Genomic DNA, 23,465 nt, shown 5'->3' on the forward strand with positions numbered 1-23,465 from the left:
TGAGTATATGTAAATGTGTGTTTGAGATTGTAGACTGTGAAGCAGGAGTACTGCATTGATGATCATGTCATTTATTCCTCTCAAGTATTCCTCTTTGGAACATAAATTCCTCTATCCTATTTCTCCTTTGTTCTCTTCCTATTTTTTATGAGCTTAGAATATTTATTGAGTGTGTCAGAGCAACGTGCATATAAAAATCACAATTATGTGTAAGGAAGCAATTAAAAGCAAACATTGTATACATGCAATGTGTTGCCATTTGCTTGGTTTGCCCAGTCCGAGCCTTAATAGGGCACAAACACACTCTTTGAATATGCATTATACAGTTGTGGTTAACACACAATATAAGTGCATAGAAGAAGCATGGAAAGGATGGACAAGCATATAGAAGGGTGCCCAAATACTCAGCTATGTGGTAGTATTTGTTAGCATATGACTGCATAAAAACTCCACATAATATGACATATCTTCAAATAACATATTGACGGACCTGTTCCCACCAGGGGGAACTTGGCTTATAAGAATGCTAATTTTAGGGGTATGCATATGCGGGGATACACAATCATGCACAGGTACAATGCTGGCCAAATTTACTGAGATGCTGACTGAGAATCATGTGAGTTATAGTTCAGCAAATGTTAGAGAAAGGTTGTCCTAACTGGAGTCAGTGAGAGATGGAAATAAGTAGGTCACTAACAATTAGATAAGATTCTTATATTTTATATACTTGTACATATTACATTATATGATATACTAACATCATAGCGGACAAGCACTGACTAATCAATAATACATAGCTTGCATGAGTGTGACTTGCAAAAACACGAGTCATAAAAAGACCACGAGTTCTACCAAATCCTAAAGTGAAAAGAGGGAACTAGCAATACGAATAAAGTTTCGAGGTTTGAATTCGGTCTGTGAAAGCGTTGCTGGGAGTTGTAGTTATACTTCCTACTTCTCTGCCTGGAACTTCAAAATACGCCGAGGGAGAGCGGCGCAGGTGAGCGTGTACTGCTTTATTTAATCTCTTACTCCTGAGTGATCGTTAGCCTTTTCTTTTTAGGCGTATAAAGATGTTTTAATCAACTTTTAGTCAAGTCATTGAACTACTTGTGGGTCTCAGTCTGTCTGAGAGACACCCATCTTAACTTCGCTTGGGTTTATTTTGGATAGACAGTCATCCTTCGATCCAGAATTGTCTCATCTTGACGTATTCTCTATCACAATGTAAATATATAACTTAATACAGTGTTGAGCATTCTTTTTAAACTTGGATCTGTTCTTGAAATGTAACTTTTAAAAACGTTCTGTTAGGGTATAAATACAACATCATAAGTACATGCTTTCTGACACCCAGTCCTGACATATATCGCATGGTTAAAACACTTTCGTCTTAAACTGGAATGCTATTTTTTAACGTGTACCCTATCGGTGCAACTTGGTCTGCAGTTTTAAAAGTGTATTTCTTGTATTTTCAGAATTGCTTGAACACAAGTATTAGATTTCACTTTTGGAGACATTTAATGTGATGAGGGTTACACAAGGGTTACTTATTTAGCAATTTCCACAAAGGGTTTGTGTTGACTAAGTAGCTTGCATGGTTTTCATTGCTCCATGAAAGTATTTGATTGTATTTGTAGAAAGTAATAGTCAAAAAAGTGCTTTCTTTTTCGATAGAATAATTTCCTTGGCCAACCTAGTTATTAAAACATTACAACGTAATTAGCATAGGCATATCTGTAAAATGACAGACACACATTGTCTTGTTTTCCTGTGTGTGTCGGAAGCGGTGTGGTATTTAACCTTGTCAACACCAGAATCTTTTGCCGTTTTCCCATAACTTTGTTCAACCATGGTTCCCCTTTTTGTCTTTAGTAGCCTCACGCACATTACGTGTTTCTCAAGAACAAATGGGGCTTTCGTTTTGAAACCATAGTTACACATATACAATATTTTTATTAGCACTAATATATGAAAAAGTGAAAAAAAAAGAAAAAAAAATGTGCACTTTTTAGGATTTCTTATTGGCAGGTCCGGTCCAAGTGGTCTGATCGGCCCCCGTGGGCACTGGCACACATATATACTTACACACACACACACACACACACACACACACACACACACAAACAGAGACTTACTCATACCAACACTCATTCTCACACCACAAACACATACACATTCATGCTCACACACTTACGCCTTTGTGCTAATACACACTCTCTCTCTTACCCCTTATACATACACATTCGTGCTTATACAAACTCTCACACCACTTACACATACATACTTACACATTCCCTCTCACGCCACATACACATCCATGCTAACACCCAAACACTTGCACATACAACATCCTGTGCTAACACACAAACACATACATATTCATGCTCACACACACACATTTATGTTAACACATACACTTACACATACATTCTCATTCTAACATACGAGCAGCCTTGCTTTCAAAGCGGAGTCAGGTCACCTCAGGTAACAGGACCCCGCTGTGTTCCTACCTCCCTGTGCCAGTCCAAAATTGCTCACAAAGGGCTAGTCTGATCTGGACCATCCCAGTCCAGATTGAACCAGCCCTTTGGGAACGACTTAGCACCAGCCTGGGGGACAATTGTCACAAAGTCCAGCCTGCCCCTGGATTTATTACACAGGACGGCGACCATTGTTTAAAAAAAAAAAAAAGTATTTTTTTCATAATACTTTGGTTGGAGGGCAGTGTATATTTTTACATTTTATATTTCTAGTTGGAGAGGTATGAGGTGTTTGAATACTTTATTTTTTTTTGTTTTCTTTTTTTAACTTTTTCGTGCAGTGCAACATGACTAGAGATCCTAGGAATCTTTCTTGTGGTCCCTGATGATGTCATAATGACATCTGTTAGGTCTCCATTAATTTTTTCAATGTATTATTTTATTATTCTAATTGTTTATTTTTGCTATCACAACAACTTTCCGAATCACAATTTGTGTAAGTAGCAACAGTTGGGCCATCAGAGACACAAACGTGGTTCCTTTTACACTGAGAGATGCTTTCTGCAGTGTCAACAGAACTATCTATGTAATGGCAGCCAATCCATTGCTAGATTAAGTACATTTTTACATGTTTTATCATTTAAAAGGGCAGATGAGTTAATTTTAAGATACAATGAACCTCAACCAGAATGATGAGGTTCATGGGAGTTGAAGTCCGCAAGAACTCCTCCCCTTTAATAATTACAAAATGTATTTATAAAAATGTATGTTCATTTGTGTGTTTTATTTATTTATTAGGGTGACGGGTACACAATGTCTGATCCCTGCATTGGCTGTTTGCGAAATGTGTATTTTATCCCAAGAAAATGTTTATTATAATTGACATTTAACTCCCACTTAAGCATGTCTACTCTGCTGTATATTTATACCTATGTGCCCCAAAAATATCTTCCACATGTGTGATATGATGGTTTGTCTTAAAGTAAACATCAATGAATACTCTACCCGTCTAGAAGAACATTTCTGTAGGTTTCCCTAGGTGAAGTGTTAGCTAAATCAACCTAAGTATGACTGGCACTAAAAGGTTAAGAAGTGCATTTTGCTTCTAATACTGTTTCATGCCATTTCTTGCTAAATTAAATAGAACCAATAAAACCATTCTATTTACATTTTTGTTGGTATTTTTATGAGCAAAGTGGCAAGAGGGTATTTGGAGGTCAGCAAAAAAAAATGCTCGGTTCTGTTTTTTTTTTTTTAAGAACATAAATTTTGTACCAATTGAGAAACAGAGAATGAAAATGTGACTATTATTTATATATTTACTTGTGAAACACCAACAGATTCCTTAATTATCATTCATGGCACCTAAAAAATGGTATTGTTGGGGTTGCAATACTTTTTTATATAGAACCGTTTGTATGTACCTAAACACTGTTGGCCAAAGTAGGCCGTTGAACAGAAAAAGTCCTCGTCACATCTTTTTTAGCTAAGCTTGATGTGCTAAAGATTGTTTTCCACTGTATCGGAGCCTTTTAAAGCTATTACCACAAAAAAGGGATGAAACAATTAAAATGTGTTGCAGCAACAGAATGGCAGCTCCCACATGGAGCACAACAGAAAATCTAAATAGTGTAATAATATGTTCTATTACTATTTAAGTGGGTTGAAATGTTGTACATAGGCTTACACTTTAGGATCGAGGATGATTTGAAACACGACAGTCACCTTAAAATGCATGAGATGCAACTATTTCATGTGCTTCTGACTTCAGTCTTATATTCCGTTCAGTAAGTCCACACTTACCTTATCGTAAAGATGACTCACAGAGTCCAAACAAAATACCTTCATCATGAGCCACCTTCCAAAGTTCCTCTTCTTGACGGTAACATGGAAGATTATTAGCCGCCCCAAAAAAGACAAGAGGCTTTTATTTACATATATGTGACACTCAGCTTTTCTAGTGGGTACTAGAACATTGTGGCAGTAGCAGGTTCAGGAAGCCGATGACATGAAATGTACATAAAAATGCACTCTTCTTTAATAGTAGTGACGGGGACGTTAAACTGTAGCTTTAAATAGTTAAGGCAATATAGGCTTTTTTGTTTTATAGAAAAGGTGATATCGTGCTTAGATATTTCTAAGCGTTCTTTGATGATGAGGAATTGACCAATGCTTTGAGAAGCTAGACAGAAACTCAGAAATGAGTAAGACTGTCTACATTGTTCTCTTGAGTAATAGGTGAAGAGGAAAGGTGGTGTCACAATTATGTGTCTGGGTAATTTGTGGATTTGGCACACGTGCCGCCGCCACCACCTCCCATATTTCTATTTATTGTCAGATCATAGTCATATCTGGGGTATGTTGTTCCTGTATTCTCACCAATTTTATCTTTAGGTCAGGTCTACGGTAACAGAGATTTAGGAAAGATTATTCTGCTTGGCATAAGATAGCACATTTAGATCTAAATTCCTTTCCACGGTGGTACATGCCAGGGTCTTGGTTCAATAATCTGTTTGATTTTAGTTTCTAATGGTATCGTGTAAGGGACATGTGTAGTTAGGGTTACTTGTTATAAGTGGTGATTCATAGAGAAACATCTTGATCTGAGACCTACTAAGTTGTAGGCTGAATGATTTCCAACAACCACCTAGTTCTGGGGTATTCGCTTGATGCTTATCAAAAATAAAAAAAATAGGTTTGGAAATTTTTGTTTTGGGATCTTAGTCTATGAAATGAACTTCTGCTTTACTTTCCATGGTCCATGCTGGTTCAGAAACCTTGGTCTTCTAGCATGAATTCATCCAATGATAGTGGGATTTTTCATTTTCTTAGTTTAGTAAGTTATATCTCTCAACATCATCGCCAGCCTTCGTTTATAGGAAACTTGTATTATTTAGCAGATGTAGATCTTAGAAAATAAAGAACATATTCATAGTCAAAGTGGGATATACACACACACTGGGGATCAAAAGAGCAATTTAGCATTAATTTGTGCCTAATATTTATTCTTCACCTTGACATTATATAATGGCACAAGCGGAACTGTATATTCTTATGTCTACCATTTTTAATCTCCATAATAGTACATACTTGTTATTCCAAACACAATGCTGTAGATAATTTGCAGACCATTTGACATCAATAGGACGTGTATTATGGCATACTTTCACCATATTAGACCCACACAAAGGATTCCTTTGTTTATAACAAGTAGATAAATGTTTATTACTGAATGCTTGAGAGGTAAGAATTAGTAGCTCATTTGCATGCACATGTGTGTTTCAGGAAAATCCTGGGCATGTTATGCCAACCAGTGTCAGCCAGTGGAGAGAAGTTCTAACCCCCTTCTTGGACTGGACAAACTGTATTTCAGTTTGTATCAAGGGGATCTAGACATTTTTTTACAGCCACTCTAACTTGATTAAACCCAATTGTTCAGTTATTTTTATCTTGATTGGCTACCCAGAGATTTGCTTCGATCTGCTTAGAGAGGCAGTGATTTTACATGGAGAATTGTGGCCATTATGGGAAATGTCAGAGTGCCTTGGGAGTAGAATCACTGACTAATATTTTACAATCTAGCAACTGATCTTTTTTACCGCAGGTGAGCAGAAACTAGACCGTCTGTTGAAATTTACCCATTGAAATCCACTCTCTCATAATCTCCCGTCTAGACTACTGCAACAGCCTACTTACCGGCCTCCCTCTCTCCCGACTATCCCCTCTTCAATCTGTGCTCAATGCATCTGCCAGGCTAATCTGTCTCACCCTGACGCTCTGCATCTGCCGCACCTCTCTGCGAGTCCCTCCACTGGCTCCCCATCCATAGCAGAATTAAATTCAAAATACTCACTTTATCCTACAAAGCTCTCACTAACACTGCTCCCCTCTACCTATCCTCCCTCATCAGCAAATATACTCCAGCCCACCCTCTAAGATCCAACAATGACCTGCTCCTCGCATCTTCACTTATCACCTCCTCCCCGCATCTTCACTTATCACCTCCTCCCACGCCCGCCTACAGGACTTCACTCGCGCAGCACCACCCGCGCTGTCTGCCTCTCACTAACCTCCTTCAAACGCTCTCTAAAAACGTTTCTCTTCGGGGAAGCCTACCGCTGACATAAACTCCCCCTACATTAACATCATTCACTACCACGCAGTCCTCGCCTCCTGTTTCTCACCCATTATCCACCTAGAATGTAAGTTCCTGCGGAAACAGGGTCCTCCATTCCTCTTGTATCTGTATGTCAATTGCTTGTCATTTTGTACTTGTCGTTATCTGTAAATTTTTTTACCTTGTACAGCGCTGCGGAATCTGTTGGCGCTTTATAAATAAAGTATAATAATAATAATCGTGTTTTATGTATCAATGTTGCTCAAATAGAAAGCCCCAAGAAAACAGTCCTAAGAAAACAAATATACACTCACTCGCCACTTTATTAGGTACAGCTTGCTAGTATTGGGTTGGACCCCCTTTTGTCTTCAGAACTGCCTTCATTCTTCGTGGCATACTTTCTACAAGGTAACATTCCTCAGAGAATTTGGTCCATATGGACATGATGGCATCACGCAGTTGCTGCAGATTTGCCGACTGCACATCTATCTCCTGTTCCACCACATCCCAAAGGTGCTCTATTGGATTAAGATCTGGTGACTGTGGAGGCCGTTGTGCAGTGAACTCATTGTCACGTTCAAGAAACCAGTTTGAGCTAATGTGAGCTTTGTGACATGGTGCATTAACTTTCTGGAAGTAGCCATGGGTACACTGTGGTCATAACTGGGGGGGGGCAGGTTGGGAAATAAAAAGAAGAAATGCATTATCTCAAAGTTTTTTATTCTGCTGTGTGTTTTTAACATCCAGTTATTTTAAATAAATAAAAATTTACATTTACTTTTTTTATCCGATTAATTGATTAATCGAAAGAATTATCGGCCAACTAATCGATTATGAAGATAATATATTCAGTCTAGGGCTGCAACAACTAATCGATAATGAAAATCGTGGTCAACATATCAAGTGGGGGTATAAGGCATATCTGATGGCACAGTGGCGTATCAGGGTAGTATTAGGTATATAGGGTATATAAGGCATATCTGGGGGTATAAGGCATACAGGGGGTATAAGGCATATCTGGGAGGCAGAGTGGCAAGCCTGGGCTCAGATGTGCATAACTGGGGGGGGCAGGTTGGGAAATAAAAACAAGAAATGCAGGTTTCTCAAAGTTTTTTATTCTGCTGTTTGTTTTAAACATCCAGTTTATTCATTAAATTATTATAAATAAATAAAAAATTTACATTTTTTGTTTATCTGATTAATCGATTAATCAAAAATTCAGCCAACTAATCGATTATGAAAATAATTGTTAGCTGCAGCCCTAATTCGATCATCCTTTCTGAAAATCTGCTGCAGAAATTTATATTTAAATGTTGCTAAATATACATTATTTCTTAAACTAAAACTACACATAAGCTACACATTTTTAATATCATTTACTACAACCTTTTACTAGTGCTCTTCATGAAAAAGAATAACGTCTGATCCAAAAAGCATGGCCTTTTGTTTGGGAGTTTATTCACTAAAGAAGTCATGAGTCATTCTAACTCACAGTGAGTTAAAAACAGCAACTACGCTTTAGTAAATAAACCTCTTTGTATTTGCGTGTTTGAATGTTTGTGCATTGCAAAAAAACGTTAGCACTATGTACCTAAAAAGTATTAATATACATTCTTAATCTTTCAGAATTACTAAACTATACAGGGCTCCTGACCGTACGCATGACCTCTTATTCTGAGTCGTGCATCATAATACTCTTGTAGTCTTTATTATGTTTTTAATTTGGTGCTTTGAGCTGTTCTTTTTTTTTTTGTAATTCGGTTATTAAAAAAATAATGCAACCATCTCCTAAACCAATCAGATTGGACGTTCAACCCATCCCGCAAAACCCTATGTTACCGAATATACACTTAACATACTATGTTGCCCAGCATATGTCAATCTTCACCTAGAATTATTAAAACGGCACCCCCCAATTTTGATTTTTTTTTTTTTTTTTTTAGGGCTGGACGATACAGTATCATAAGAGGACAATTGGAGTGCAATTACACCTGTAATGGCTTCTATAGATCCCTATCAGTTTATAGTAGTAAGTATCTTTATGTGCATTTTTGTAGCCTACATGATGTCTACAATGTAATACTCAAATTTATAGATACATTTTGTTTCAATTTAAAGTTAACAACCTGGATCGTAATGTTGTTGGCATAGAATTTTAAACCAAACATCTCTGCTGTTATTGATCTTGTGCTGATGCCTTGTGGGTTGTGAGCATAGACAAGTGCATACCTATTCCACCTGCATGGAAGAAAGGTATTAAACATGTGTGCGGCGTGCAAAATCAATCAGACAAAATTTCCGTTTTAGTTTTTGCCGCATTTGTTTCCCGCCGACAAATTTGTTTCCCAACCGTTCCACTCGGAAAAAATTCGGGGGGCCTTTTTTTATTTGGAATGACATTGGGGGGTGCTCCCAAAGGAGGAGGTCCCTGGCACCTTCTGGACTTACCTTTCGTTATAGAATAAAAAAAAAAAACTGTTCCCCCAAACTAAGGGCCGGTCAAAGAGGTGCAGCAGCAGCAATAGTAGTAGGACAGTGGGCCTGGGCAGGCAGACACTAGCAGATGATAGGCACATGCAGCCCTGTGGAGTAGGACTGAATTTCCCCAATATTATATATTATTATATTGTCACCAATATTTATATATCAATGTAGAATAATAGTTGATATGATAGAAAGATAATTAAAAAAAATAACTTTACAGGTGTGGCTGGTAGCATTAATTGGAAACTGTGTTAATCAACTGAACTCTACTCAGGAACAGGGGGAAAATAACTGCTGCAGTCGCTGTAATATACTACACTAATCACTACTACAGCTTCTCCAATCCACCCCAAAATACACTATTAACTCAGCTCACTGTCTCACACTCCAACTCCCATCAGTCTGTAACTGCTGCTACTGACAAGTTAAAATGTTATCAGAACATTTATATATCTAATGCTTATCCCTTCCCCTTGTAAATGCTGCTTGGCCAGTGTGAAAAAAGTAAGGGAAAACTCCCATAGGTTTTTGGACCCATCAATCACAAAAATGACCGTTTTTTTGGTTACTTCTACCGATCAGTCATTGTAATTGTGGTAGCAGCTACACGTGGCGACGAATCATGATGAATTTTCGGAACTTTTGCGGTTAGTTTTTATCAGTTTTGTTGGAGATCGCCCTCGTTATCGTTGATTTGAATGAATTTGGAAAAATTAAGTTTAACATGAATGCACAAAGACTAAAAGGTATATTTCATAAATACATCTGTGGGATGAACTGGAACGGAGATTGCGAGCCAGGCCTTATCGACCAACATCAGTGCCTGACCTCCCAAATGCTCTATTGGATGAATGGGAAAAAAAGTCCCACAAAAACACTCCAAAATCTTGTGGAAAGCCCTCCCATTTCTCATCCAAATGCATTACAAGTACACAATTAAAAGTCAGGGATGTCTACCAGGGAAAGTGATGGTTGAAAATAAAGGAGCAAACAAAGCATATTTTTTATGCTGCCGTTCCTTCCCAGATAAAAAAAATTATATTTGTTTCTAACTAACTTTATTTTTGCAGAATAAAGGAATGTGGTTTGCATGGCACTGTTCACATCTACGATATAATAAATAATCATGGATGATTTGCCTTCTTTAACAATGGCGTTATTTTTTTATTTGAAAATGTGAGAGGTAAATAAATCACAAGGCCTTCAGAGATATTAAATATATTTCAGTCAGTTTGGTATTATTATTTTTTTTTATATTGCTCTATCATGTTCCGTAGCACTGTGCAAGAGGTAGACAGGACATATGTAAATACCATAGCAATTTGACAGAAACAACAGATGAGGAGGGCCCTGCTCAAACCAATGTAAAATCTAGAGGGTTGAACAGAACCTACTAGATATGTGAGGGCAAATTATGAATATGGCTGGTTTTGTTAGAATCCCAGCCCGTCCATACCTGGGAACTTCTGGGCTCCGGCTACCCGGAGCCTTCCCTCGCAGGACGCGGCCAGGACTGCACACTGACGTCTTCGGGCGGTCCCGCTGACATCGAGGGGAAACACCCCCATGTAAAGGAAAAATTGGGCAGGGAGCGAGGCATGTCAAGGCCCCGCGACCCAGAGGATTTGGGTCTTGAACCAGAGGAGCAGCACTCACCCGGCAATCTCTGGGTCAAACCCGGAGATTTCTCAGGTATGCTCATCACCAGCCATATGGGAATGCAAGTTCTCCTCAATTGACATTCCTTAGCTATGAACTATGAAAGGTTGGCTCCTCTTTCCTATTAAAAAAAAAAAAAAAAACTTTGAAAGACAATTTCAAAAGTAATATGCTCTTAAAAAATCTTATCATGGGATCCATGTGCTTTGTAAAAAGAGGGTACTGGCCATCGGGCAAAGACTGCAGGATCCAACATTCTGTTTTGGTAAAATAATATTCATTCTTATAGAGGTTTTTTTATTTTCCCATTGCTGCTTGATAAAATATGGCTTTATGAAGCATACAGGCCAGTGCGGCTCTCATATTCTCCTGCACACTTTGTCAACCAAATTAGATACCGATCAACGTTATTTACAGGCGTTTCAACTGTACAATGTCTTTTCGTGTATGATAAAAGTAGATCTGTTAATGAAGTAAGTCTGCTGGTCTCTTCAGGAAGTACTTTTAGCCTGTGCTATTCCTAGTATTTTCAATAGTTTAAATAGTGTTTGGGGTGAGGGGTTATAAGTGTAAAAGCATGTGAAGCTCCTTAGGTCCCAAAACTCCTTCTGACAACTTTTTCAGTGGATTCCAACAGAAGTCAGCTACTTGATGTGCTTCGTGAAATTAGACGTCTCCGGACTCTAGCTGTACATGTAAATCTCTGATACATGCACTCCATGTAATGGTTGCACTGAAACATTTCAATGAATATCCCAGAGTACATCCAGGCAGCTCATACCATACAGTGACTACAAGTAAACGTGTGCTTAGGTGGGGCCTGCAGTGACGCTGACATTTGATGTCATGTCCTAGAAATCTGCTTCTCTTGACCTACAGAGACCACAAGTGTAAGGGAGAGTGGGAGCCATGTTTACCCCTTCCTAAGGCCTAAGAGGACCAACATTTTGTTCCTGCCCATGCAAGCCCTGCTGCTGGAGCTGCCCCCCCCCTTCTCTGTCGTCCAAGCAGCCAATCAGTGGCAGGAAAGTACTTCTATTGAAATCAATCCATGTCTGGAGAGTTCAGAGGAAATATGTATGGCAATACACCTAACCCTCACAAAAATGCAATTTAAAAATAAAAGTAAAACAAAATAAGGGGAAACTGCATGGTGATATTTTTTTTTTTTTTTTGTATAATGAAAAACAAAACTCATTCATGTTAATGCTGACCTTGTTTATTTTGATAATACAGTTTTTGCATATTATTGAATACATGATTTGAATTTCAGGGCAAGGGACTCACATCTTTTCAGGTACAATGTTTCTCATGCAAATAGTGTTCTTCTTGATGAGAGAGGACATTTTTTCTGAAAGGGGAAGTGGCAGGTAGTAAGCAATTGATAAAACAACTCATCAGTGTTCCCAGTTACTCTTGAAAACTAGGCTTGTAAAACAGTTTGCCTATTATAATACATGATCATAATTTACTTTTTGCCTGATGCCATTTTTTCTAATAGCACGCATCCTTTGTATACTGTATACATTTGATTGTGTCTAGCCTTTAAGCTGCTGTAAAAAAATCAAGAATAGTTATGATCCATATCGTAGCTTTCTGGCCAATAGAAGGGGCAGCTTAGTGCTCTAAATACATTGGTGGTCCCAACCATACACACAGAGGTGGTCACACTTGCTGATGATCAATCAAGGGCATTTGATTTGCAGCACCTTCCTGCTACTTAGCATCTTAATTTCTATGGACACAATAAGGGTGTACTTAGTTTTTCACACATGGCTTCTCCATTTTGGCTTTATTTTTGTGGAATAAATCATGACACAATGTAAAATGCCATGTGTTGTTGTTCACCTGAGGTTGTATTTACCTAATTTCTAGACCTGCTAAGGAACAGATAATTGTTATGTTTTGACATGTAAAACCATAGAATTCAAAGAGGGTGTGCTTTCTTTTTCACACGACTGTATTTACTTTTTCCACTACAACATTGCATATTTCCTCTTTTAATGTATATTGGATATTTGTTGCATTAATGACTTGCCTATTTAATAAATTTATATATATATTGTTTTTAGGTTGAGTACCAGTACTCCCACAGATTTACAATAACTGTATTGAAGGCCAGCAATGTCACAAAGGGACGATTTGGAGACATGTGTAAGTAGTTCAATGCCTGTGTGTATTACATATGAAATGCGCAACATGAGTCTAATGTTTAATTTATTTTAAACCAGCTTGTTTCTTCTTACCACTGAGATGACAAAAAAAATAATTTTGGCCAAATTATCATCCAGACAGTAACAAATTAAAAATTCATACTTTCAATAAACATGAAGCTTTAGTGCTGTATTTTGGCCAAAGCACAAAAGCTCGTCTGCCATATCAAGTCACCATGAGAGTCCTAACTGAAAGACAAAATGTATAATCCAAGCCAGTTTGCCCCTCTCGCCAAGTCCTAGCAATTTCTAAACATTCATGTCATGTGTGTTTTCCTTGTGCACATCTGGTAAGACATAAAACAGGAAGGTATGTGAAAAGTAAACAGTTAGTAGTCCATTTGATGCGTAACACACAAATCAGCACAGCTTTGTGTTGTTTATACTTTTTATGTAGGTACTGTTCTCTGACAATGTCACAATGAATGTTTTGTTTTGCTACTGTAACAAATTAGCCACTGAATTTTTATAGGACCAGAAGGTCGGAGGCTTACATGTAATGTAAAGATATATTACGTTATGGGGAAGGTGGTAGATAATAGGAACAGCTTCCCAGAAGAAGTTTAGATGGGCTAAATGGTTTTTATCTGTCATCAAATTCTATGTTGATATGTTTAAGTAGCCAATGAGAATGTATACCTAGCGGAGAGCAAGAGCACTATAATTTTGGTGAATGTTAATCCCTTCATTGACATTTTAAAATTAATATAGTTATGTATTGTAAAGCGTTCTAGTATTTTGCTTCACTCATGTGTTATGTGTATGTAAAGGAAATACTTTTTCTTGTGCACTTAGGCATATGGTATATTTGTTCACAATCTTACTTTTTAGAAAGCAACTTTAACTTAAAAAGTAGAGAAATCTTAACATGAAGCATGAACAGGAGTTATGGGAGAATTGTACTTGCATATGCACGGACCCTACTGGGTGGTAACATGCATTGGGGAACTTACAAATAACTGACTTCTTCAACAAAGCTTTATATTTAGAGTTGTGTAGTTATGTAGACAGACAAAAATATCTGACACTGTTTTTAGATCTGTACGTAAAGAGTTAGCATGTTTGCTGTCTGGTTTTCTGGTATGGAAATTTGTTGTTATCTGCTTAAGGAAGGAAAAGGCATGACATGATGTTCTGTATCCTGCACATAGTTTGGAAACTTAACAAACTAACAGAATAAGTTAAATTAAAGGGACACTCCAGGTCCCTTTAAATTGTGTTAGTTTTGAAAATGCTTGGAACAGAATCTCCGAAGCACTGCTTTGATTTCATGGGGAGAGCTTTCCTGCCAAAAATCGTTGGCCCTTGGAGGAGGCGGACATCTGCATTATTTTTTTTATTTTGTTGTTGTTGTTGTAAGGAATGCATATTAACGTACTTGATGAGTACTTTCATATCCATTCTTCGTTAGTGGTGCTGTCAGTGACGTTCCCATATAAACAGTGGGAAGGGAGACTTACTGAGACTGTATGTAAGGTATATGAAAATACAATAGGCTCAGTAATGAGGCTGTATTGGTTCTCTGGGTTTGTGTATGAGTGTGTTAGCATTCATGTGTTATTTTAACTGCGTTTTCATATATTGCAATATTATCATTTTCAAAGCCAAATTTCCATTTCCAGCACGTACCCTAATATTACAAATTTATTGGATTATTCAGAAGTACCTGTTAATGTAATCCATAGCAGCGAATTTCAGTGGAATACAGCTTTAGCATGGTAGATATTCAGGACCTCCTTGTTTTGTCTTAAATTTTAATAATGAAAAATCACTGTTAATTTATCATTTCTGTGAATGAGCAAATAAGCAAAACAATAACCTGGAGGAGGTTCATGTACCTATCATTCTCAAACCACATCTGACGGGCAACTAATGAACTGTACTGTGTCCGTAACCTTATTGTAGTGCAATGTGCAATCCCTAAATCCTAGAAGGTTGGTTTGAAATAGCTGGCATAGGCCTGCTGCAGATTGAATATATATATATATATATATATATATATATATATATATATATATATATATATATATATATATATATATATATATATATATAATATATTCAAATTTTTTATTTTTTTGCTAATGTTAATTATTTCTATCTATTTATTTGATGACATTGTTTCCAAAGAGACATTTTGGTGGAAGGTGTTTTATTTTTTAGACTGACAACCATTAACTTATTCCATGTATTTTTATTGATTCATTTTACAGTGGACACCCCAGACCCCTATATTGAACTTTATATTTCGTCAGCACCAGACAGCCGAAAAAGAACAAAATACGTGAACAATGACATAAATCCAGTCTGGAATGAGACGTTTGACTTTATTTTAGATCCACAACAAGCTAATGTTTTGGAGGTAATTTCATATAAATAAATATTAAAGCATGTAATTCTATATCACTATATTTCTCTTAATAAAGTATTTCTTATCAGTGACAGGTGGCACATCAACTGAAATAAATGTGTCATGGTTTTACACAGCTAGGGTTCACATCCTTTTGAGAAATGAAAAAAAGGATTTCACTCATAAAATACTTGATGGATATTCAGTGATTTTTTTTTTTTATTATTTTTTTTTTTTTTCTTCTGATGTATTACTTAACTTGATATATTCATCTTTAGATGTGGTGGAATAATTGCATAGAGAAGAATATTTTAAAATAGAGTGCCTGCTATTTTATTTTATAAAATAATTATTTGTTATTATTGATAATGTTTTAATTAAAAACACACTAATATATTTCTATGTTTTCTACGTTGTGTGATGTAGCATATATATTTATTGAACTTTTTAAGGGATAGAGAATATGGTTTAAAATCAACATAAATATATGGAAAACTGGCGGTACACCGACATAAATGGCTTGACTTTCTCAGCAGACTTCCCACATTTAATTTGACCCCCCCCAAAACAAAAACCCAAACATTATTTATGTATAAAGGTTGTGAGCCAATAAGCAGCTTATCATATCTCTTTTAAGGGGGTGTGTGCTATAGATAGAAGGAGGGGAATTACAGGTTTTTCCAAGCCATTTCGCTTGGGGTGTCATCAGAGGGAGTGAGAGGAAAGAAAAGAGAGAAAGTAGAGAAGACAGAGGGGTAATGAGACAGGAGAGTAAAGAAGAAAGACGAGGATAGCATGGACACTAGGGAGAAAGCACACTAAGTACAAAAGAAAATGCGATAAAAGCAAAAGATGAGGAAAGAGAAAATGGCGAGAATATAAACATGTCAACTGAGAACTGTAGTACTTGAATGCCTCAGAAACATAGAAAATATATTTTTACATCTCCTAAAAGCCAATCTTGTTCCAAGTTGCAGTGCTGCAGGCAGTGTCAGTCACTGTATTCTTTACACAGGGCTTGCAGTAGCAAAACCGTGGGTCATCTCCATAGTCTGTACATTTCCTAGCAGACCTCAATACTGTAGCTCAACCTTCCTCCTGCATCATCACGACCATGCATGGAATGTCAGTTGTCTTTCCCCTATGACTAATGTCACCCCTTCTGTTCTGAATGTACTTTAACAGTTTTTACGTTGTTGGTGCAGGACTTTTTTTTTTTTTAACCCTTTCTTATATCTCACTGTTTTATGCAGTACATGGGCGTGATTCTTGCACGCGTGGTCTAAACTATGTGTTGAAATGCACATGTAAACTGCAGCCAACAACTTTATAGTCGTGGCTGGAACAATTTACCTATTTATCCTTCTTGTTCAAAACCTTATCTTTCATTTTTCATTTCATTTGAGGTTTGGGTCCCAGAGATGACGTACCCCTTCTAATTGGGTGCACTTTATGAAAGTAAAATGTAAACTTGTACTCATTTACATGTAATTGTTCTGTGCGTTCTATAACCCTGTTCAAACTTTCGTTTCCCTGTTTTATAAGGAAAAGTATCTGTTGCAGTCTTTTGGCCGTTTCTTGCCACTGAGGAATGCAAGGAAAGAATTATGACTCCAGAACAAGAGATAACAAAATCCTTTTCTTGTAGATAACTCTAATGGATGCTAATTATGTGATGGATGAATCTCTGGGCACCACACAATTTGATATCTCCTCCATGAAAACTGGAGAGAAGAAAGAAGTTAGTTTTACTTTCAATAAGGTAAACGGAGCAATAACCAAATGATTTTTCACATAGGCTAGATTTTATCAAAATCATGTTGTTTATGTCAAACCTTTCAATTATATGTGATATTGAATTGCCAGGAGTTTGTGAATCTCCTGTAATTGAGCTTAAAAGCTGATATGTTACAAGTTTGCAAAATATTATTACATACAATTTTAGGGACCTTTTGTACCACCACAAATCCTTTCAATGCATTTTGGTTATTTTTTTACAGTCTAATGTAGTGCAACCATTTTTTTTCCTAGGTGACACAGGTATTTCTGGAGTTTTCACTGGACGTCTGGTATGTATAGGTCACTTTTTCCATTATATTAAAATGCACCTATCCTGAAAAATGACAGAATGGCTTGTTATAGGAATAGATTTTATGGACACGTTGCAAGTACTTTCAAAAGCTGTGGTGTTTAATGACGTTTCCATTAATCCTCTGTGTTTGAATGATGAGAAATGGAACTCCATAGCCATGTATTGCTGGCCTGTGTTTTGATTTGTTAACTGAACAAATAGCCCTTTAACTAGATGCTCCTTAAAAAGTTGGGTCACCCTTGAAAAGTGCTGTAAATGTCATATAAAAATTGCACAGGTTTCTGTTGCCACCCGAATTAGTGGGGACCAAAAGTATTAGTTGTGTTTCCATGTGTGTCTCATTGGAAGCCACGAAATCTTTCAAGTGTTGGTACCTTGGACATAAAAAGTCATGTCAATCCAGGTTTTCCTAGGCAGACATGCTGCTTTGGGACTTAAACAACTGTCTGCGTATCCAATCTTTTGTAAATGAGTAATTTTCTACCCTGCCAATTACTTGCCTTCTGAGGCTACAGAGAGGGTAGAAAGGATGTGATGGAACTAGGTATTTTGCCCCATAGTACTCCAGATCTAGCAGTTATGCTTGGCTTAAACATTAACCATACCTTTTTGTTGTTGGCAGTTCATCCACTGACTTGAGGTTCAGCATGGCTTTATGTGACCAAGAAAAGGCTTTCCGCCAAAAGCGCAAGCATGTGGTCGTGGATGGGATAAAAAAGCTGCTTGGTCCTGAAAAAAGCAAAGATTTACACACCACCTCAAAAGATGTATGGGTTTCCTTTTTTTATTTATATAGCTACATGTAATTACATAGTTGAGTAGGTTGAAAAAAAGAAACAAAGTCAATTAAGTTCAGCCATTCAACCATAAGTTCTCCATATCTGTTGACTCAGAAGAAGGCAAATAAACTTTTATCCAATATCCCAAAGAGATAAAAAAAATCCCTTTTGATATTCTTGGGTCAACATTACTAAAAGCTAGTGTTTTATTGTTATAACCCAGAATGCACATGTTTGCTAAAAATCACCCAACCCTAGCTTGAAAGAGCCTGCCAAAGCAATGCATTCCAACTGCCCTTGCTATAAAAAAAAAAGTGCTCCTTCACTTATTGGGTCATAGTTTTGTTCATGAATATACCTTTATTTCTTTGTTTTCTTTATATCTTTCCATAAGTGGGAGATGGCAGGAGAGTTTGCAGAAAATATTAGATTTGTTATTTTCTTTCAGGTACCTGTCATTGCACTTCTTGGATCTGGAGGTGGATTTCGGGCCATGGTTGGGTTTTCTGGTGTTTTAAAGGCTTTGTATGAATCTGGAATTCTAGACTGTGTGACATATATTGCTGGCTTGTCTGGCTCTACTTGGTAATTTTTTTCTTTGTTTGCTTTATTGATATAAATGCATTTTATTTTTATAATTTTAGAATGCATGGTATAGGTGTTTGACTAAAACCTAAGGCAAATAAGACCTTGAGAAACAATGCTTGTTTGGGGTGGTAATCCTTTGCTTCTAGTTAATAATGTTGAAATCCTCGTGTTCTGGCGCATGTCGGGCAAGCAGGCAATTTTGAACACTTACGTCATTGGCAACAGTACCAAATGGAAGAAAAGCTCTTTGGCATCTTACAATTAATAGTCAACCTTTGGTTAATATATAGAGTTGAGCTTGATTATGATATTCGCTATCAAGGTCACAGATGGGCTGTTTGTGAATTAGCTATGCCGGAGGTTTCGTAGGAATGAACGTCACATTAATGACCTCAATGTATCATTAATATTTATGCTGTTCACTGACTTTTCGCATAGAACATGGATTACTCAACAGTTTGGATGATTGTCCAACAGTCTTGTGCGTAGATTTCCGATAACTAAAAGTTGGATATGATTGGCCAATCAGTTGTTTACTGTTTTATTTTTTAACCAAAACCTGAAAAATAATCCAAATATACCAAATATAATTGTATACACCAGCCTACAAAAATAAGACCTAGTCATGTTTGAATAAAGTGTCCGCTATAAAAAGCAAGTTACAAAAACCACAGAGGAGGAAGCCAAGGTCTTTAAAACGACAAAATCATGAGACGTGAATTTTCCTCAACGCTGATTCTGCAAAAAATTCTGAAAGTTTGTTTAATGCTTAAAAAAATGTTCACTGTGGAATTTAGACACTGAGTAGGCTTTCCTTCTCTGTTCCAAAAACTAGACTACTGTATTAAAAAGTTGCAATTCCAGTTAATTAGGTAGGACTCGCCAAAATTGAGATACTTTGATGTAGTGGCAGGCAAAGCAATATAGTGTGATGGAATCCCCATTATTTATGCCTTGGATGAGTGCTTTTAAATAGGATTTGCTGGGCGTGCACTCATCTCTTGCTTTGTTGCATGTACAAAAATTTGTGGAAGCATTTTTTGCAAATCTTTATTTATGAATGTTCTTTCTCCCGTGAAGTCTGCGTTTAAAACCCATTCCTTTATATAGCGACGTCTGCAAATTACCAATTCACTTCTTCAGGGAAGTGTCTTCTTATCCCAGCCCTCGATGATGGGAGTTGTGTCTATATAGTTATGTCTAGTCACATAGCTTATGTTATATGCACCAATCCCATGTATTACTCATTATTTCCACCAGGGTAGGTAGGTGTCAATAGATGACCTTATGTGCACCACACCAGCTGATATGTTTTTAATTTTTAGATGATTAAACATTTGATTCTTTTTGACTGTATTTTCAAGACCTATCCTTTCTCATTGTTTCTTGTATGTAAAAACTCTCAATGTCAACTTGAATGAATTGGCTCTTTGAAAGTAAAGTACTGCTAACCATAAAAGTAAAAAAAAAAGGCAGATATGTAGCTTACTAATTGTCCGGGTCCGGCGACCCGACGCGGCATCTTCCCTGGGTGCCCGCTACCCGTGGGCACTGGATCCGGCACGTCATCCTCTGCCTCCTCTGTCCGTCCGGCTTCTGCTAGGCGCACACGCTCCGTTGTAACTTTATTTTTTCCCCCAACACTGTTCGCGGGAACTCGATGCAGTAGCATGCCACTCGGGGGCGGAGCTTCCCCTGAGTGGCAAGTTTAAAACCGAGCACTGAGCTTTGCTCAGTGCTCAGTTATTGTGCTTACCTGCTACATCCTGAGTGCGTTTTCCTTGTGATTATTCCGTGTACCTACCTGGCCTTCCTCTGACCTTGCTCCTGCCTGACCCTTATCTACTAAACAGCTTGTGATTTATCTGTGCATTTGCCAGGCTCTCCTTTGACTACGATTCTGCCTGACCCTATTCTACTTCGCTGCCCGCTCGTGTACCGTACCTCGGCTTGTGTCCTGATTCTGAATCTGCCTGACCCTTTTTTACCTCGCTGCCCGCTCGTGTACCATACCGTGGCTTATCCTGACTCTGCATGGGCCTTATCCACTAAGTGCCTCTTCCTGCATACTGAGCTCCGTTACCCTATTTGTCATCCTTCCGGATTGTTCCTGACATATCCTGACACTAATACTGTTTGTTACCTGGATTTTTGAAGTCTGAAACATTTTTTTAATAAACCATTTAATTATGTAGTGGTTTATTAGCAGATTCAGTTAATACGCTGTAATTTTTTTACTTATGATGTTTGAACATTTTCCTCTGATACAAGCCAGAACTCAGATCCAGATGAAGTAGGGAGATCCATAACACATGGCCCTGTAATGTCAACTAGTTTGAATGCCTGCTGTAGTATCTATAAGTATAAGGTATGTTTATACATTCTACTATGCTGCATATATATCAGGATCGGTCTCCTACTGGTATATGATGCATGGCTGCTAAAATCCTTGGAACTTCATATTTTATTTAATTAAAGATAACATATTACAATAAGGTGGCGTACCATAACCCTTGACTCCCAAGTTAGCTTCTTCATCTTGGAAAATTAAAAAAAAATCTGCAAGCAGAATAGCAGATACTGTTTTTATATATAATTTAAATGTGAAAATCGCACCATAATAGTCATTTATATATGCCCTATCTTTGTTATCTTATCCTTATCTACTATACAAACATTGTAACATAATAATTTAGGTTGAGAAAAGACACGTGCCCATCAACCTTGCTGTTGAGCAAGAAGAGGGCAAAACATGTTCAAACTATCCTTTTGTGCCTCAAAAAGGATCAGCAAGCTACAGCTAATTATGTCATTAAAACAATTATATCTGTATATTCTTCTTTGGTAAAAAAAAAATAATTCGACCAACGACTAAAGGCAGCTGTTGAATTTAATAGCAGTGAAATTCACACCTTTACTACTCTGACTGTTAAGAACCCTTTTTGCTGCTTTGACTCTTCATCATACTGCCTTGTAGTAAATAATAGAATGACATGGTCAACCACACACTGACGCTATGTCATAAAACTCTGCAGGGAAAAGGGTTTTTTTTTTGGACAAGCAAGTCTTTATTGGCTTTACCATGAACAGGCAGCTCAGTATGACGTTCACGCAGGGAAAAGTCAACCGAAAGATCACCTAATAAACCAAAATGGCTGCCTCCAGGTCTGCAGCTAAAGGAAGATTTATTCAGTGTTAAACTGCATTACTGTAATACAGCACTAAATTAATTTTCAAAGAAAAATATTTGTTTTTCCATGGGACTCCCCCTGTTTCAAGCAAAGGCAAGTCCGTTTCATGACTTCTTCTTTGATAAAGATGTTGACTCACCTGGGTCATCTTTGAACTGGGTCCACAGTGGTTTAGACAACACAGAGGTGATAAAAGATGCTTATAGCCACAGCCTCAATTGGAATAACTTTGTAGCTGTTTTTCACTCTAAACTAAGAAACATTTAATGTTGGGGGGTTAATTGAGGGTTGGAAAAGATGCAGATTTTTTTTCTTTACAAATATTTAATCAATGTTTTGGCAACACATTTTGGTGGTTCTATTGTATGCAGATGTATGTGGCGTTTTTGTGTGTGTGTGTGTGTGTGTGTGTGTGTGTGTGTGTGTATATATATATATATATATATATATGTATGTATGTGGTTTTTTTGTATCGTTAAGTGGCAAATATCTGAACTCTAATAAGGTTTGTGTTTCAGGCCGCTGAATAGATCCTTTTATGATAAATAAGCAGACAGAAACTATATACATTTTACTGATCTTTGTTTTTTACTTGTATCAGATTTGTGCAAGTGTCATATTAAATGAATCTTTATTTACAGGTATATGTCTACACTTTACTCTCATCCCGATTTCCCAAATAAAGGCCCCAAGGAGATCAATAAAGAGTTAATGGACAATGTCAGCTACAATCCCTTGCTCCTGCTTACACCGCAGAAGGTGAAACGTTATGTCGAAGCCCTGTGGAAGAAAAAAAGATCTGGACAACCAGTGACGTTCACAGATGTTTTTGGCATGCTCATTGGAGAGACACTTATACAAAATGTAAGACATTTTTCATTATTTTTTCATACTTTTACCCTGTTCATCCTAAAATAAGAGAGACTGACTGGTCCTGGTGCTCTAACTCTACAAAGTAAACCAACAGTGGAAGTTTTCATTCTGAAACTGTCAAAGTTGATGGTGGAAGTCACTGCAAGTTTATATATTTTATTTCTGATATAACTGATAAAAAAAAATTTTTTTTTACATTTCATTTTTTACAGAGAATGGGCAGTAAATTGAGTCACCTGCAGACTAAAATAAATAATGGACAATGTCCTATGCCTCTATTTACATGTCTTCACGTCAAACCAGATGTCTCCGAGCTAATGTTTGCAGGTAATGTATTCATTTGATTATTGACCATTTCTAAAGTGGCACTATTAAGGGCATTTATTATACCTGCAATAGTTTGGTCATAAACCCTCTGCTAGATTGCATGATATTTGTAATATAAAGATATCACCTAGGCATTCATTCTGTAGACACTTCATCATGTTTCCAGTTTCACCCACCAGTTATGCAATATGTTAAAAGTCAACTTAAAAAGCTGTCAGGAAGTGGAGATCGGAGGCATGCTGAAATCTTATCATCAGGATAAGAAACCAATCTGAAAGTGTATATACAAATGTTAGGAGTATCTCAAAA

The 23,465-nt window shown here is 37.2% G+C and overlaps 1 protein-coding gene across 1 annotated transcript in view; it reads left to right on the top strand.

Moving 5' to 3' along the window:
- Nucleotides 1-928: 928 nt before the first annotated feature.
- The window catches only part of PLA2G4A (phospholipase A2 group IVA), a 52,468-nt gene continuing 29,931 nt past the window's right edge, over nt 929-23,465 (top strand). Inside the window, exons 1-10 of the mRNA XM_053469742.1 lie at nt 929-1,000; nt 8,544-8,629; nt 12,816-12,897; nt 15,170-15,318; nt 16,955-17,068; nt 17,338-17,375; nt 18,021-18,165; nt 18,626-18,762; nt 22,598-22,820; nt 23,042-23,156. Of these exons, the coding sequence (XP_053325717.1) occupies nt 8,597-8,629; nt 12,816-12,897; nt 15,170-15,318; nt 16,955-17,068; nt 17,338-17,375; nt 18,021-18,165; nt 18,626-18,762; nt 22,598-22,820; nt 23,042-23,156 (1,036 nt within the window). The 5' untranslated portion in view covers nt 929-1,000; nt 8,544-8,596. The remainder of the gene's footprint in view (nt 1,001-8,543; nt 8,630-12,815; nt 12,898-15,169; nt 15,319-16,954; nt 17,069-17,337; nt 17,376-18,020; nt 18,166-18,625; nt 18,763-22,597; nt 22,821-23,041; nt 23,157-23,465) is intronic.

Source organism: Spea bombifrons, chromosome 6, assembly GCF_027358695.1.
Source record: "Spea bombifrons isolate aSpeBom1 chromosome 6, aSpeBom1.2.pri, whole genome shotgun sequence".
NCBI classification, from domain to species: Eukaryota; Metazoa; Chordata; class Amphibia; order Anura; family Pelobatidae; genus Spea; species Spea bombifrons.